Genomic DNA, 18,197 nt, shown 5'->3' with positions numbered 1-18,197 from the left:
GCCACGATGACTGTAAAAAGATCATAACCATAACCGGAGATACAGGTGATGGTTAGACGTAAAGGGCCAGTGTGTAGAATTTTGGAGGAATTACTAGCACTACCAAGGTTTTCATCAGTGTATCATAACCTGAAGCTAAGAACTTTTCAGCTAAAAATGAGCTCCTCATGTAGACAAAGGAAGCAGGTCACCTTCCGTGGAGCCACCATGTTGTATCTACAGTAGCCCCAGACAGGACAAATACCCTCCGACATGATAGTTTGCTCTTTTGTCACACTTGTTTAAATTTATGATTGTAACTTTAACCTGCGTCATCTCTCAACCAGCTAATGGAAAGTGCTCTGCTGTTTTCCCACCGTGGTATCACTTTCTTATTAAGCTGTTCATCCCTCGCTAGAATGCAGCCACTCAACGGTCGTAGATTATAAACTTCACATCATTGTGACTAAAAAAAAAAGAGGCAGAAAATAGCCACTAGGGAGGAGGGCAGAGCCCAGACACCTGAGATGGATGAAGAGGAGATTTAAACCACATCTCCCTTCTATTTTTATGGGCAGTATCATGGCTGGACGAGCTGCTGAGAAAATGGAGGGACGTCTGGTGTGCAGTACTATGTGTTTCACAGAAAAACACCACCATAACCTTTAAACCTTCTGATGATTAGTGCGACCAAGAAACTTCTCTGGAGCCCAAACATCAAACTGTTGGTAAAGAGCCTTTGTCCATACTTCATTCCCACTGGATGTTTTTTTAAAATCCAGCCAGCAACCGAATATGACCAAACTTTTGACAAGTGTAGGTTCATCCTACACCTACTCCCTTCACAGGGAGGGTTTGAGGTGAAAGGTGGCTATTTTCAAATTCACACACTGGTCCTTTAACTAAAGGTCACCAAATATATAAATTACATCACAATAGGAACATGTGACGACAGGAAAGAAAATATCTTACATTTAGATTGCTCTTGTAAAACGAGAAGGAGGTAAAAGAAAAGTAAGGATTAGACTGACAGAGGAAACATTTAATTTTCAATGAAGGAATCGTAAAGCATGATTTAAAATCTAGAAATAAAAGCCCTCTGTCCAGGCCAGCAGCCAGCGCGTGTGATTGTGCTGCACCACTATTTTCTCACCGGTAGGCCCTTCTCTCCTGGTTCTCCTTTGGGACCTGGTGCTCCCTGCAAAGAAATATTAAGTTTAAAAAAAAAAACAATGGCACAGCAGTTTACTGTATTAAAACCAGCAGATCAGTGAGGTCTGGGCTGTCAGGTCTTGTAGTTCTATGATAAATGTCATATATTTCCATTTCATTAACTTGTTCACACAGCTCATCACTGTCAAAACAGCAGGGTGGGGGTGACTTACTGGCTCGCCTTTAAAGCCCCTCTCTCCAGGGTAACCTAAAGGACCCTGAAAAATTAAAGGTAAAATAAAGAGGGTTTTGTTTTGTTTTTTTCCTATGGACAAACAGTTAATTGAAAGTAACACACTTAAAAGTATTCAGGTCTATGTACTCACTCTCTCCCCACGTTCTCCTTTTGGCCCAACAGGACCCTTCATCCCAGGGTCTCCAGGTTTCCCCTAGATACCGTCAGAAAAGACATTTAAATAACAAACATATCTAAAGGAGCAAACAAAGTTTTTGGGACAGAGGAGAAGATAGATACCCTTCTCTAATCTGTGTGTGAAGAGGGGAACAGAGACCCACAGAGACAAGCTGACCGTTAGTGAGCTTAGCACAATGAATAGTAGCAAACGGTAAATGTTTGAAAACCTTAAAGTCATCAAATAGATAAGATTCGTGAAATTGATTTATTCAGAAGAGATCGTCCTCATCCTCTTTTAGAAAATCAGCCACGATAATTAGCAGCAGTCGCTCTTCTATTTTTCCACGAGCACTTTATAGCGTTAGTGGAAGTTACAGTGGGGCTTTTGAAGTGCTGTTTCAAATCATGGCACCCAGCGGATTGGTCAGGAAAGTAGTTCTTACTATAAATATAAAACTCTGATGTCTCCTAATTGTGAACTGTTATTTTAAAACCAAAGTTCTGAGAACAAGAAGCATGTATTTGATAACCTTAGACAGAGATATGCTAACACCTCCAATCCACTACCATTCATTGTGCTAAGCTAATGGTCCGCTGGTCTCTGAGGGTCTCAGCCGCCTAACACACACATTCTTGTCTGGCTCTGGTAAGGATGGAAAATATTTGGATTTTCCAAGAAGTTGATTGGGTTTCTTTTAATGAAACTACATACCAGTTATATTTTTGGGTCAGTATGTGACGGCAGTACACCGTGGTGCCGTGAGCAAGCTTACGTTCTGTCCTGGTGGGCCAGGAGGTCCGACTGGGCCTTTGGGACCTGGAGGACCTGCACATTACAGGGAAGAATTCATATTTATATTCAGCATCAGGAGCTTAAAGGAGGTATTGCTGTTTTTTAATCTTGGAGGGCTACACTGATCACTTTAATGATACATTATCCCGATCATATTTACCTCTAGATAACTTTTTGGATTAATTGCTTGAACACTTATTCTCGTTGACATAGAAGAAAAAACAGTGCCCAACTTGACCAGCAGCTAAATGAGAAAATACTCCATTTGGTAAATGTTGCTTGAAAAAAGTTGTGACCATGAGTTTGTGTAATTATTTCATGGTCCTGGGGTTTGTATAGAAAAACACAAAAGGATCCCCATCATCATGATATGAGACACATATAGCAAATCATATATGACTGGCAATGTTTGGTAAAATCGGTGTCTAGGAGAAACAGTTAACTGTACTATTTCACAGTGTTAGACAGTTTGACAGTGGAGAGGCTACTTGATAAAACATCTGTCCAGTAAAGCATAAAGTCAAGATGGACAGTGACAAACACTTACCAACAGGCCCGGGGGGACCCTTAGGTCCTGGAACAGGTGACCCCCGCGAGTCATGGAAGGAGTTGCTGAAGAAGGGGTCTTTACCTCGACCTGTACGAATGTGAACAATGCTGATAAAGTATCTGCAGTGCCATATTCGGTCACACCATGGTGCTGCTTCACCGTCTCCATATCCCAGTAGGTTTTATTTACAGCAGGAGATAAACGGCCATGGTGAAGATAGTTTTGTCTCTCTCCTTGTGTTACTTTATTTGTTATCCTGTCTATATAATCTCATCTTTCAGAAAAACACAAAGATTAAACACTAAATTGTTTATATCAATCTAAACTAAAGAGTTTCTGACAGGTGGGTTGAGCGTATGAAGCAGCATTGTTAAGTAACACAGAACCCCCTTTGTATTTCAACACAGTAACCACTAGGGGGCGGTATTCTCCAACAATCAGACCTAGAGGCTTCAACGGTAAACTGCTATTTGATATGTTCAAAAGCTTCCGCAATTCAATTAATTAAAAAAAAAAAGTTGTTGTACAATATTGCATGAAAGGTCTATTTCCAAATCCACTCTGACAGGTCGAGTATTCAGAGAAAGGAGAAGAGGATGAGGGTGGTACACGTGAGCGATTGAGGAAGTGTGTGGTCATTAGTTTATATTGTACTGACAAGAAACAAAGATCCGATCCCAGCGTTTGACTTCAGGGGGCACAGAGGGGGGAGGGGGAGGAGGATGAGGAGGAGACGTGCTGAAACATCATCCAGCTGACAAATCACAGACAGAGGAGACATCCAAACCAGACATATTCTCGCTGTCGGATTCTGTCTCACGTCCATTCTCTGACAGGGATATGTGGCTTACCCTGACATGAAAACGTGTGAGCACTCGCAAACGCTGCTATCAGAGTTTTACTAGTAAACCGTCCTTCACAACTTCACACTCTTGACTTTTCAGCCGAAGGGAGTTGTAGCCTCTTGATGCCTACGTAAAAACACAATAAATCAGTATCTTCTGATGGCAGGTCAGCGCAGAGCCCCCCCTAACATTGCCTGCTGTTACCTTGATGAGAAAGAAATGGCCTCGGACATCATTGTGCCAACCTCAACGCCGCTTTCTGTACACAGGAACCTATAGCGTCCAAATGTGTGTGTGCTGCATACTTTGTTTTACCACTGAATCAACATGTAAAATCTGCTGATGCATTGACCTTGAAAAGAGCCAGTGCAGGCCCCTGCCTGTCTCTCACACTCCCCCTCAGCTGTCTGAGCGGCCTACATCTGGAAGTTGTTGAGTGACATCAGTGGTGAACAGGTTCGCATCCCAGCATGTGAAGTCTTCGTCAATCTCAGGCTGTTCTGCTTCAGCTTCACGCTCTTTGATTCTGTTCTACTTGGCTGGGGGACAATATCGACCAAGTCGCAGTTACAGACTGACCGCCATCCTGGCTGTTTCTAATTCTCGTCCTTTCAGTGTTTATCATTTATCCTAAACCATTCGAGAGCTTCCGTGTAGCGACTTGCCAGCGAAGCCACTAACGAAGAATATAAGCCATTTAAACCTACTCAACCCGTCTGAGAACAATGGTACTCATTCACAGCTAACACGTTTTAATCATTATAAATGGACTTTCTAAGGACATGAGGTCACATTGTCTGGTTTGGCCCAATAAAGACAAAAGTGGAGGCGGAGCGCACACCAGTGTTGGAGAGGAGCTGACCCTGGTTAATCTACAAGCTGGAAGGAGGGTGGCTGGTTAGCATCCTTGTAGCTCACTGCAAATTAAGTCAACAGTGTTTCAACATGACAATGTTCTCCGGGGTAGAACCTAAATCTATCTGGAGCTCTGAAATGTAGGAGAATTGCAGCCTAATCAAGTGAAGCTGCAACAATTATGGAGCAGAACCTTTACATCTTAATGATGCACAAAGCACTTATGACCTACATATAGACAGTATAATAATAACAGTTTGAGTCATGCTCTGTTCGTAGTCCAGGGTCTTACTCTGTTCCAGGTCTGGGATGTGGGCACTGGCTGGTGCTGGGGGGCCAGGAGGCCCTGGAGGACCTGGTAGACCCCTCTCTCCTGGGAGTCCTGGTGGACCACGGGGGCCTGAGGAGACAGAGGACAGAAAGGCCCCAATAATTTCTCAAAGACAGGAGATATGACAAAGTCCTGCATGAAGTGTCAGCGTCCAGCAGCGGTGAGTGTGTGCTGCTGCTCTTCAACACATGTGGAGTAACATCGAGAGGAGTGTGTGAGCCAAAGACTCATCTGGCTGACTTGTAATTAACAGGAGGAGGGTCTTTAATGGTCTGCTGCTGGGAACTTATTTAAGGGACACTCAAATAAACACCAATTAACTGCAAAGTGTTACTGGCACTGGTTCACACTAAATTCTATGCTCTCTCACACACCATCCAGACTGAAGCTACTCAGGCCAAAGAGTGGAATTGCCCCCCCCCCCATCCCCCACAGTAATTTTATTCCGACGGGGGAAGAAAAGCATCTGACCTCATTGTTTGGACTTTTGAGGTAGTGCCGCCCAGTAAACACCACCTCTTGATCATGGTCAGATTCAGACTCATCACCTTTCTGTTTGTGTACGGCACAGTGGGGGTGATGCAACCGACTATGAAAGTCTGATAATTATGGCCTTGCAAAGTGATGTTATTATAACCCTGATTTGACGCCTCTGTGGGCCGTTTTCACTTGCAGCAGGAGCAGCTGTGTTTTGGCTGAGTTGAGGAGACTCCAAGCTCCAAAATGTGGCACATTGCTTCAACTGGCCAGTCCAAGTGGCCCTTCAGAGTCTACGTGACTTACTGGCATAAACAATTTTCTATTTTTTCCCCCAAGTATCATGGTCCCCTGGAGCAGCTGGGCAACAGTGTGTCAAAAGATGAGTCACAGTTTAGAAGGCAACTCACTTTGAACGCATCATGACTGTTTATCATATAAAAATGTCACTTCTCCTGACTTCACCAGTTTATTGGCCTCCCATCTTTCCCATAACCCCTGGCTCCATGACATGTTTGTCCATATTGTGAGCAAAACTGGACACATTCCAGTCTTGTGTTTATCTTTCTCCTTATACAGACATTTCTTTTAAAGCAGAGTAAAGAGAGTATAGCTTTGGATACAAGACACAGCACTGGTTTGGGGGTACTTATGAAGTAATGGAGATAGAAAAAACAATAACACCACAGGCATATGGAAATCATAAGGGCCAGGGATTTGTGTATGTATAGCTCATGTTCATTGCAGATTGAAGTCACATGGCGTTTCTAGGAAAGTGGGTTTGTAGTTTAACTTTTCCTCTAAATCTCATCTGTACCCAACAGCAGGTACAGCACAGGGGTCATATGTTGCACTCCCTTCATGAGCCAGAGCAGAGAAACAGCAGCCTATAGCCAGCGCAGATGTGATGACAAACATATACAACCATTTGCTTTGTCATCATTGAAGTCACAGCTGCCTGTGGATGCACTTTTTTCCCACAGATCATTTAATATTTGTACTGTATATAACTAGAAGTTGACCATGAGCTGCAACACACACAGAGACAGCCCTTTTAGAGACATTTTGTAGGCAAGACATAATATTTAACAAGAGTTTAAGAACTCACAAATAGGTGTTTTGAGCCCATAATGTCTTTTTTCCCCCCCCTTCCTGCATGACTCCAGAATGCAGAAACAGAGACAGACACTTATATTCAACTTGAAGCTGATGGTGAGTGAAGGTAACCCACAGCAAAACTGCCCAAAAGTTGTTTAGTCAGTCAGTTGGCACTTTCCACATTCTGGAGTCACAAAGAAGTAATGCGGGAGTGAAAAAAAAACTCGTTGTGAGTCCAGGACACCTATTTGTAAGTATTTGGAAAGGCAAAATACACTTTTTGGGTGAAGTATAGCTTTAAGGGAAAGGCGAATACTCTAAAGGATATCATGGGTCAGTGTTTTGTGAGGGATCCTTCTCCTCTTCTCAAGTCTTCTGTCAACAGTAAGCCACTCACATGTTCTGTCCTACAGACAATAGCTTAAGTGGACAGGCAAGCACGCAACTACCCTGCTAAACACTCCATCTGTCTCAAAGACATGCTCACACAAATCTTTACGACACCAAACTGTGTCAACATCGAGTGAGACAAGGGTTCGTTTGTTTCTATCAGCTGGCAATTGTCTGCTACTGAATGGTTCATTTATTCCTGTTTTACCTGCTGGTCCTGGGGTTCCCTTTGATCCAGGGGCTCCAGATGGGCCTCTTGCCCCAGAATCACCCCGAGGCCCGCTGGGACCTGGCAGCCCTCGAGACCCTGGTTTCCCTACAAGAAGGAAACTGTTGTGAGGAATCACAGAGCCTTAACTGACAGAATTCAATGGTTTTATATCAACTAAAAAGGCAGCTATGGCTAAAACTTACCATCTCTGCCAGGAAGACCGTCTCGCCCCCTCTCACCCTGAGGACCTGCAGGGAAAAGATTCAATGAAAAGGAGAGACGCCACTTAATTGAGCCATGTAACTCCATGGAAAGTTTGAGCAAACAACAGGTTGAATAATGTCAGACGGCATTGGCAGGAAGCCAGTGCTGCTGTTAATTAGGGTCTGACAGGCTCAACACTGAGCTAGCCGTGGCTAAAGGGACACGAGGAAGCCTCAGTTAATTATAAAAGACAAAGCAGACTGAAGCTTGTCCTATGAACCTCCTAGAAGCAGCAGTGCTTGTTGACACACGGCACAATAAAACTTTCTTCAAGTCACTGTTGACGGGTCCTCACTTGTGACTGGTGCCTGAAAAAGTATTAATCGCTTTAAATCAAAAGCATTTGGATCTCTTGGTAAGAAAAATGAACTTTAATCAAAACATCTTCTGGTCAAAGTTGCATTTCAGCTCGAGGGTGGTGCAAGAAGAAAGCTCATGAAAATGGAAAAGGTTTATCCCTCAGGGAGAAAATTTCAAGTAAATTTCAAGGTAATGTGCACACTCGCTTTACTGTGAATACAATCAACATAGAGATCTTAAAGTCACCATGTGTAAAACATATACACTGAAGATATTGGCACCCTCTAGCGGTAGAGCAAAACAGACACCCAAGGCCCTGTAATATACATGGACCATGTCAGTTTTCACCAGTACTGTCTCATTGTTTTCTACACACAAAAATAATCTGAATCATTTCTAAGATGTTTTGATCAAATCAAAATTCTTCACACAGTAGCTTTAAATGAGATGTGTTAATATTCAGATAGTGACAGTGCAGCAGGGTGAGAGCGCTCGATGCAGCCAGAGCTGGGATCGACTCCAGGGAGAACTTTCACGCTCTCAAGTGTTCACTTTCCATACAGACCCAGAACTCGATGAGAGTGAGCAGCTCAGACAACCGGCTTTTACTTGGTCTGAAGGAAATGAGCGTGAGTGCAGTGAAGGAAATAGGATACAAGCTTAAGTGAGCAGGTAGAAAAATAGTTGCTGCTGGTGGAGAAAGCAGCCCAGAGTGATTTCTGACACAATTATCAAAACACAAAACCCTAGACTCCATTAAATGGAAATGTGCAGTATTTTTAACTTAATAATTATTCATGCTTGACAGCATGAAATACCTGCAGGCCCCTGCTCACCAGGAGCTCCCTGAGCTGGCGCAGCTCCCATCAGCGCCTCAGATGTAGTTCCTCCTTTGCTCTGCAGGTGGCGATGTGATATGGAAGCCGACGCAGTGAGTACTTGGAACTGACAAAGGAAGACATAAACAAAACACTTATTTATATTTCACAATGTTTCAGATTCTGTGGTTGAACGTGTGTACAAACCTTCGCCTCAAGTGAACTCAGCCTGTCGCTCATCGCTGTGATTCGACTACAGTTGAGACAGTCTGGAAAACACAACATTTTCATCTTAGGAATCAGGTGCCAAACACGTTGTGTATGGTATCAATTGTTCTGAATCATCATAGCGGTAATGCAGTCAGAGATCTTACTAGAAACTGTCTCTCCTGCACGTGCAGGCGGGCGGCGCAGTGTGGACGGTTTCCTTATGGCCTCCTGGGCCACAAGCTGGTTCCCTGCATCTGAAACAGAAGATAGAGGGAAGGAAAAAAAATGTCATTCAGAATTTAAATCTGGTGTTCTGACGCTGCAGAAATTTTTTAATTTGTGGGTCAGTAGCCATTCGCAAGTACGCCACGAATCCAAACCCCTGTCAAGATCTGCTAAATTGTTGATGGCCCAGTAATTAGACGCTGACAGAAAAACATGGAACCTGCTGATCTCACAGATCCTAATTCATATTCATTGTTCATGCAACGACTGTTAGAGAGACAGAATTAGGATATGCACGGCTGCAACCTACTGAAAACCTCAGTGTAAGACCACAGTTTGTATCGTATCGCAGATCTGGAATTAATATTTGTGTATTTAAACGTACTTTCACCCTGGTTTATTCACCACAAACCTCCTTCCTTTAACACTGCACCAACCACTGCTGTTGACTAGATAGCAGTTATTAGCTCATATCCATAAAAGCTGAGTCAACACGTCCACTGTCACATGGGCCAGAACATTATTCTTGCTTCGTTCCTTCCCCGGTTGTTCCAGAAGCCTCCTGTTACTGCTCCCTCTAGTCTTACAGCCTTACCCTGTCTTCCTGCCCGTCACATCACCTGACCCTTCCGCTTTCCCAGTCAAGCCCAAAGTACCCCTTCCCTTTCCCCCCAACATGCTCACTTCCTGTTTCTCTGTCGGCCACTTGTCAAATGCCAGTTACCACCGGAGGTACTTCACAGTTCTGCCCTCAGGTGTTCCTGACGGACTACTTGTAGCACACTCTTGCTATCATTTTATTTCTTAAATATATATCCTGGGGTCAGAGAATGGTTCGAGTTCCAGAGCAAAAAAGAGAATGTGATAGAAATCCAATTAGCAGTCGGTCTGAATCTTTCACACAAATTTTGGTGGTAATATCGGTCTTCCTTTTCTTGGCTTAGGGGGAGTCTCAAACAATATTTCCCATAAACTGATTTATTTCTGGTGCCGCAGTATAAACACTGACTGCTACATGTTGATTTTCTGTTTTTTGAACAAGACTAAACAAGTAAATCTCTTGCAGAGCTGCTCACTCGCTCTTTGTCTTTCTCCCATTTAACTGACAGGTCCGTGATCAGACTCGCACTATCAAACGTGCACATGAAACAGGCACACAGAACATATTCAAGAGTGGAAAATTATCCGTGCAAAGGAGCGTTTCCAGGCTACATGCACAAATGCAAGCCAGAAACAGGGACCACATTTGTGCATGATGGCGCTAAGAGTCTCAATATCAAGAGGCAGCTCTGGTACTTTGTTCTCAAGTGCTCTGACTGAGTTCTGGTCCTCTAACTTGGAGTTCTTGCACTCACATTATAATATTATGAGGATTTTTTTTTTTTTTTTGCACCTCAGGTCTCACGGCGGGATGCAGCCACTGAAAAGCAGTCCAGTGTTTGCACTGAATCAAAAGAAAGAGGAAAAAAAGCCTATAACTTGACTGATCCAACTTCAAAATTGTCAGTTTAAGGGTAAAAAAATATAAGATGTGTTGAAATCCCTCCAATATTTGGGCGTTAACTTGGCTTGTTTTAGTCGATAAATTGGCTGAATGAAGAAGTTTTACTGTGAAACGACCCAGAAATCACTTCCTCTCTGTGTTTCTGGACCAGAATCCTCCAGGTGATCTTTTTATTATCAGCTAGAAAGAGCTGACAACCGCTATGAATGGGGTGTAAAAACCATCAGTCACAGTTGCAGCTTTTGTCTCTGTTACATGAGAAAGAGACAACAATGTGCACCCAACATCTTTGCCAAGTTGCTTTCCTTTTTACGGAGTATAAAATCACAAAGTCAGGGGAGAGAGAGCTTGTAAAGACAAACAATAGTTTGCTTGTGCGTAGAGAAGGGCCAGCCTCTGCTTGCATTCTATACTGCCTTCATTTTATGAAGTGTGGGAGTTTGTGTCCCTGGGTTCTGGATGTTTTGAATGGGCTTTGTGAAAATGCTAGACTCGCTCCTTTGTCTGCCCGGGCCTGGCTCTGATCGGTCCAGGTGCTCCTGATACAAACAAGAGGCTGGGTTCAGCACCTCATTAGCCACCAGGAAGCACTCTCTTCCATTCGGTGGCCGGCAGCTGAAGCCAAGTTCCACACTGAGAGATGTGAAATAGCACCTGCATCACCACGCCGGAGCAGGACCACGCTACTCTTCTTTAACAGCCGGGCTTATTGCAATGTCAGATGTCATGATGTATCTCTATCCTCTACAGAGCCAGGAAAAGAAAAACGGAGAGTCTATTGTCACGAAATAAATAAACATTTGGGAACTTAAGACAGGAAAGCATAACGGGTTGAGTGATTACCCCCCCCCCTTTTTTTTGGGGGGGGGGGGGGGTTGAGAGAGGGCAAAAGAGGAGTATGAAAAGCAGACAGAACACATGGTTTGGGGGTAAATTGAAACTGCTCCAATAATTCCCCCTCCTCAACCTCTGCGCTCATGATTTCAGTGTTTTGGGTTCTAGGTATTTCTCTGAGGATTATGAGTGTAGATGGATTTAAACCATGTAAGACCCGAGACTGAAATGTTATGGCATGTGCTCTAGATTCTAGAAACTTCTTCTCCACTTAGATAACAATGTAAACCTTATGCAGACGAGGCACTTTGATGTGCCCCTCATTCATCTGCGCTGCACTTGAGTCCACATGGGAAACACTGACAGAGAGGTGTGTACCGTGTGTGTACATGCGCAAGACGTTTTTTTGGCTGGATTCAATTACAAAGGGGATCTGGATAGGAAACGGAGCTCTCGCCCATCCCCTGCTAACAGCACCTCTGCTCCTTCTGGAGTCAAGAACGAGCCAGAATCCCCTCACCCACACACCAGCTATTGTCTGAGCCATAAGTCGGCTTTGGCACAAGGACAAATATACCTCTCACACAATTACTCTCTGCTTTGCAATTATAAATCAGACATATTGAAAGACCCCTCTATTCTATGGCATCCCCTGTGTGTGTTACATGCAAGGCAGAGAGACTTTGACGCCTCTGTAGTGATCTCAGCCAACACCACCACCATCACAGTTCATTGATGCCTCCTGATGGATGCAGTTTATTGTATCTACTCTTTGTTCTCGGTGGGCTAATTGCCCCAGCAGGGAGGTCAAATAAACCTGTGAATATATTTAACCCTTTGCCCCCATCCTGCTCTGGGCCTTAATCAGTGACTGAGCTATTCATTAGAAAAGTTCCCCCGCCGAGAGTTCAGTGGGCCAGAGGAAAAGCCCCCCCATCAGTTCCCTCTCCAACACACACACACATGCAGAGTTTGTCATTTGTTTGCAAACATCCTTTGAAAAATCTTTGCCCCTGCTGGCGCAGTAATCTCACAGGAGAGGGAGGAGGAGGGTGAGAGCGAAGGTCACGGTGAGAAGGTGAATCCATATTTGCATTCAGGCAATTATGAGGGAATCCCCAGGGACCGTCACTGCTGCAGGACATTATATGATCCGTGTATTGTGTATCACACAGCAGGAAGACGCAATATACTGATTTTGCAGCATATTTCAGACTCATTCATCAAACGGTGCTTACATCATGCAGTCGTACGGTGCATGCAGCTGAGGCTGAAGGTTAGACAGACCGGAGGAACCGCTGCCAAGCCACACATAAAGCCACAGAGGCCTTCCATTAAATACCAGCAGAACCTTCACTCCAGGATTTCCTCGCCTTTGCATCTCTGTCTGCACATAAAAGACTGACTACTAATTTATTAAAATGATAGAAAATCAAAAGCTAAAAGTATGATTCCCCAGAATGGAAGTAAATTAAGTGACATGTCGATGATATAAACCATCAGGACTGATCCAGAAACATCAAACTGACGTTCACATGCGGTGATTAATGTGCCTCCTGTTATTGGTACTGATTGACAAATGTTTTCTTAGCCTGCGCATATAAAATCTTATTTATGGGAAAATTTTGATTGCGGATATAAAATACAGAACATATTTGCAGATTTAAGTGGTTTGTGTACTGGATGAAACTTCACGGAAATATTCAGGATTTCATGCTCAATTTTAAATTTGATAGAAAAACCTACAAGGCATCCACCACACCACCGTGAGTCATAAAATAAAATGACAATCTAAAATTACCCAGAGAAAAAAGGTTTTTGACTCTTTTCGTGATAGAATACAGGACTGAAAAGTGAAATTAAAGTGTAGACAATGAGAGAGAGTGGATGGTATAATTTTAGGGAACAAACACAGAACAGATTTATGACGTTTCAACAGGGCAGAAGGATGAAACCCAGAACTGCACTGAAAAGAAAGAAATATTTCCAATTTCCACAACTGCTATTATCATCATGGCAGCTTTAGTCTTAATATGAGTGGAGATCTGCTGGCATCGTCAGAAATGAGAGCGAAGGGCACCAAGAGAAGGACTGCAGCTGCATGTCTCCCTCTATAAACTCTGGTGTGCGTGTGTGTGTGTGATCGTGGGTGTGATTATGTAGGGTTTTATCTGTGTGTGCGTGTGTGTGTGTTTGTGACAAAAACACACATACGCAGACAAACTAGTGCTATTATTAATGGGCCAAGGTTGTTCCTTCAGTTCCCTTCAAGTGAAAATAAACCTGAGCCCTCGACCCTCATGCTGAGAGCCCTGTTCTTCTTAAATGCACATGCCTGATCCTCAAAGCTCATCACCTACCAAGGTTTATTTGTTCGTTGAGATTTTGCAGATGCAGCTTCGTGGATGTAGAAGTGAGATTTTGTTTTCATCTCACATGGTCTGCAGAAGAGGTGGATGAGTCTACACGGACGGGGTTGAGGAGTGCAGGTTTCTCAAAGTTAGAAAGTTACTGATTGAGTGAATGTTAGAAGCGGTGCGTGCCAACATCAAAACACACACACACACACACACACACACACACACACACACACACACACACACACACACACACACACAGCAGAGCGTAAGGTCCTGATCCATCTCTGTCTGGTCAATTAGCTGAGCTCAGCGCTGCTGCATCATTAGTGACCAGCTGCTGATGGTCAACCAGGCAAGGCGTTTGTCTCTGTCTCCACGGAAACAAAACTACTGCTGCCACACACACACACACACGCACGCACGCACGCACACACACACACACACACACACACACACACACACACACGAGTAATCACACAATGTCCTCCTAAAACAAGCCAAGCTGAACAAGGAGGTAACTCAGAACAAATGCGTGCTGAGCCAGCAGTTTCTTTTGTCTGTGTCGGAATGCAAAAGAGACGAACTGAGGTCATGTGATCTCGGTGCTATGCTCATTGATAGCATAAGAAAACAGCTCCATATTCTCTAGTTTCATTTCAATGCATTACTCGCAAAGCACCATAAAATTACGAGACAAAGATGTGAACAAACCCAGGCCTGCTCCCTCCTAGTCCACCCAGTCCATCATCACTCCTGATACTGGACTGATACCAGAGACACAGGCTGCTAGCTGCCTTGTTGTTCCGTGGCACCATCGCATGTGACACTGACTGCTGATAAAAATGGAAGGATCAGCTCATGGTACTTTTATTAAATAACTGAGAAAGAGGTTAAATTCAATTTTACAAAAATAGAGTAGCAGAGAAGTTGAATTTGTTTGCTGAGTAAATATCAAGAAATATTTTAAAAGTAAAAGAGGTGAAATTTGTATCCTTATCTGGTTTACAACTTAAGTTGTATTTGTACTGCAAGCATTCTCCAAGTCAGCTGAGTAATACACTGTGAGTTTACCGCTTGAGTACACTTTGAAGAATGCTGCATATAAACTTGTACAGTTAGTTTACCAGTTATACATATTCCACGTTTTAATAAAAGTACAATAGTGAAGTATACTTCTACTGTAGTTTGCCTCTCAGGTTTTTCTCCCACACCTTCTCTGGTTTCATTTGATAGAGAAGAAAAACATTAAAAGCACTGACAGGTTTACAGTAGAGTACAATAAAAACAGCTCTGTAATAAATCCTCCCTTCATGAGCATTGCAGTGTTACGTTTTACTGAATCTATTTGAGACCTCTTGGTTTATTTTTGTATGATAATTTCGGAGCCATTTTCTCTGTCCTAATTTTGTGAATTAGGGTGACAAAATGTAACTAGTTACTAGGTAACAACTATGTTTTGTTTTGAACTGGAAGTAGTTACTTTCAGCCCAGTTTTTACTTCATTAAAGTACACTTTTATAGCAGCAATAAACACTTTTTGTTGTTTTGTTTTGCAATCCTGGAGAGCCAAAGACGAAGTACGAGTATAAGCCAAATATACAAGGAGGAAAAAAAGGCTCTTCTGGTAACAAATGTTGAAAGGCCTTTATTGCTTGGCTACTTCATATTAAGAACATAAAAAATATATAAAACAGACATGTTTTGGCCCAAACCAGCCATCATCTGGGCAAACTGGGTCCGTGCTGCTTTTTTCCCCTCGGATGTCTGTTGCTCCCTGAAGAAAACTAGCTGGTTTCCTAATCTTCAGGTACCCCCTTCGGTGGCCGTAATATATTTCTGGTACAAATTAAAAAAAAAAAAAAAAGCTAAATGAACGTGTTCTCTCTTCCATTCATTTAAAAAGGCAATACTGATAGCTGCCTAGAATAAAACCTCTTTTTTTTGTTTCACACCAAACTGGAGGAAACATGCGAGCAGTAATTTATTTCCTCTCACTGAAGTGTAGAGCAGGTGGCTCAGGTATGTTTTGACTTTTTACAGATGTTTTAAAGCTCAAGCCCGTAGTGGAGTCCATTGAAAAGATGACAGGCCATAAATAAGAAATGTTATTATCAGAAATGGAGGAACTTCATCTTTAATAGGCAAAACAAACCCCCCCAAATAAAAAAAAAGAAGAATTCTGAGGTCAAGCTATCTGTTCAGTACAATAAAATCCTCCACGCAGAGCAAAGCTGCATCTGAACCTCGGCATTTATTGTGTTTTCCCATGGTCACGGCTTTCTTTTATTAGGTGATGGACTTGAAGGGTGGGACACACTTCATCATTTCCTTCCTCTCCTTCTCAGACACCCACACATTGGACAGGTTTCACTGTAATTACAGGTGAGGAGGGAAGTGCACCCTCACTGGAACAATCTGGCGGATCACTGATCCCCGAGGGAAACGTCACTTAAGTGACGTCGAATCTTTATGTTCACGTGCTAGGAAACAAGTGCACCCAGGCAGCCAGTCTGCATCTGCTCCGCTTTACAAGTCCTGAAGAGGTGTTGCAAAGACCTGCGGCAAATAAAATGAGACTTCAGCCTCCAGGACCCCAAGGCGAGAGTGTGCAGGGTCAGAGAGGGTCTCACCTCATGCGTGCGCGCACACGCGCACTCACACACACACACACACACACACACACACACACACACACACACACACACATCTCACCTCATCAATCAGCACAGATGCTGTAGAGGCACATGCAAGCTCACACACACTCCACAGAGCAAGACCTCCATCAGGCCAGGATGAAAATAAATACTGACATCTGGTGCAGCTATTGTGTCTGATAAGATGATTTATGAACCTATTCAATGTATTTTGAAATCAGTAGGATTCACTTTTACGTGTTTTCACTTTTGTGGTGAAGAAATGATTTATTATAATATGCATGAATGTTGTTCCTCAGCTTAACTTCATGAGCTAGTTTTCTAAATTAAAAATCCATTCAAAAAGTGCTAAATTTACCATTTTAATCATTTCTAATATTGAGAATCAACCCTTTGTTTGCCAAAAGCCAAATCCCAGCAGCTCTGTTCTAAAGACTGTATCATTTGTAATTCTCATTCTGGAACATTTTGACAACACTCTTATGTTGGTGTTCTTGTGATCTACAGGAAGATTAAACAGTTTAAAAGTGTTATTTTACAGCTTACAACACAAGTGAAAACACAGGTTTCTTTAAGAATGCGTCATCTTATTTCTACCATGATTTCCTTCAGAAATATAAGCAAACTCACTAACAACAACCACCTGGAGATGCCGCGACTGAGAGTTTATTCGTTATCAGTCAGTTTCTGTCGAACAGGTCGGTAAAGTCCTCTCTAATTTTTGTACGTGTGATGCACCAAAAAAAACAAAACAAAAAAAACCTAATGTGTCAGAGTGATAAATAATGCCGTTTCGGTGTGAGCAGCAGCAATGTTTAACAAATCCATCTCAGACCGTTCTCACATTGGTCCTTCCAGCTGGTCCAGCCCATCCAGATGTGCTCACACGCAGCCTCTAATCAGGAAGCAGGAGGGCTTCTCGCCTGTCTGTCCCACACACGGCTGTCTTTACCTCACCTCCCCTCTCTCTCTTGCTTACTCACTCTCCCTGCCCCTCTCACTCTCTCTGTTTTTCCAGCGCATGACTTCAGTGATGCTGATGGCAGTGACAGGGTCTGCATCTCAGTCTGGCTGCCCCTCCCTCCCTCCCTCCCTCCCTCCCCAGCAGGCGGTGGTGTGTAATTACAGAGCAGCGGCGGGCTGAGTGGTCTGACTGCTGACAGGGGTGTTTGTTTGGCCTAAAGACATGTGCTCCTATTGGCGTTCTAAGACGGGAGACCAGCTTTGGTGGGCACGGACCTCTCTGCACAGGATGCAGCGCTCACCTTCCCTAACCTGCCCTCCCCTCCCCTGCCCCGTCCGGCTTCCTGCTTATTGTGTTTTCCAGATGGTTTCATCACCAGAGACCGACAGCTATCTCCCCCACAGAGGTTCAGTCCAGACTGCCGAGAATACCTGCGAGGCACTTGTAGATACTAATTACAGGAAAATGGCCCTTTTGTTTCACCATCGCTCACCACCCTCGTGTCTAATTACTGAGCAGAGCAGAGCAGCCTCCGCAGTTTGGTAACCGCTTGTTTTGGGGTGTAGGACTGCGGTGGCGCTCTGGGAGACATGCTGCCTGATGCCCTCAACAGCAGGAGAGATTAAAGACAACAAAGAAATAAAAAACCAAAGGCTGGATTAAGAATCAGAGTAACTAGCTTGCTGTTGCCCCGGTAGTCGGCAAAAACAGGCAGCGTCAGCAAAATGGAAACAATTTTCTTGATGCCATGACAGCAAACAATACTGTGGTCTGTGTAAAGTGGCTACAATTAGCGGTGGGCACATCTGTTGAATTGAAGTGAACTGATTTGAGATGCTATGGCGGTCGGGACAGGGTGCACCACAAATCCACCCTGCAGTCTTTAAACATTTCCTCCACTTGAAAGCAACAGATGTCTAATAAAAGCGTGTGGCCCCGGCTGACGGTCCAGCGTTCACCCTTGATTG

The 18,197-nt window shown here is 43.6% G+C and overlaps 1 protein-coding gene across 4 annotated transcripts in view; it reads right to left on the bottom strand.

Moving 5' to 3' along the window:
* emid1 (EMI domain containing 1) overlaps positions 1–18,197 on the bottom strand; it is a 51,374-nt gene that overhangs the window by 3,647 nt on the left and 29,530 nt on the right. For 2 of the 4 annotated variants that reach the window (XR_015116433.1, XM_086206139.1), the window contains exons 4-15: positions 8,853–8,942; positions 8,686–8,747; positions 8,479–8,605; positions 7,300–7,344; positions 7,094–7,201; positions 4,882–4,989; positions 2,887–2,976; positions 2,320–2,372; positions 1,518–1,580; positions 1,365–1,409; positions 1,133–1,177; positions 952–963 (exon numbers count right to left, since the gene is read on the bottom strand). Coding sequence is in view for 3 of the 4 variants with exons in the window: in XM_086206139.1 (XP_086062265.1) it covers positions 952–963; positions 1,133–1,177; positions 1,365–1,409; positions 1,518–1,580; positions 2,320–2,372; positions 2,887–2,976; positions 4,882–4,989; positions 7,094–7,201; positions 7,300–7,344; positions 8,479–8,605; positions 8,686–8,747; positions 8,853–8,942 (848 nt within the window). In the remaining variant the exon portion in view is untranslated. The remainder of the gene's footprint in view (positions 1–951; positions 964–1,132; positions 1,178–1,364; positions 1,410–1,517; positions 1,581–2,319; positions 2,373–2,886; positions 2,977–4,881; positions 4,990–7,093; positions 7,202–7,299; positions 7,345–8,478; positions 8,606–8,685; positions 8,748–8,852; positions 8,943–18,197) is intronic. The other 2 variants (XM_086206141.1, XM_086206140.1) reach the window with 2 other exon arrangements.

This window comes from Aulostomus chinensis, chromosome 6, assembly GCF_037954235.1.
Source record: "Aulostomus chinensis isolate RoL2024-O1b breed Wild chromosome 6, RoL_Achi_v1.0, whole genome shotgun sequence".
Taxonomy (NCBI): Eukaryota; Metazoa; Chordata; class Actinopteri; order Syngnathiformes; family Aulostomidae; genus Aulostomus; species Aulostomus chinensis.
Note: the sequence above shows the minus strand (reverse complement) of the source record. Positions and strands in the feature narration are given on the sequence as shown.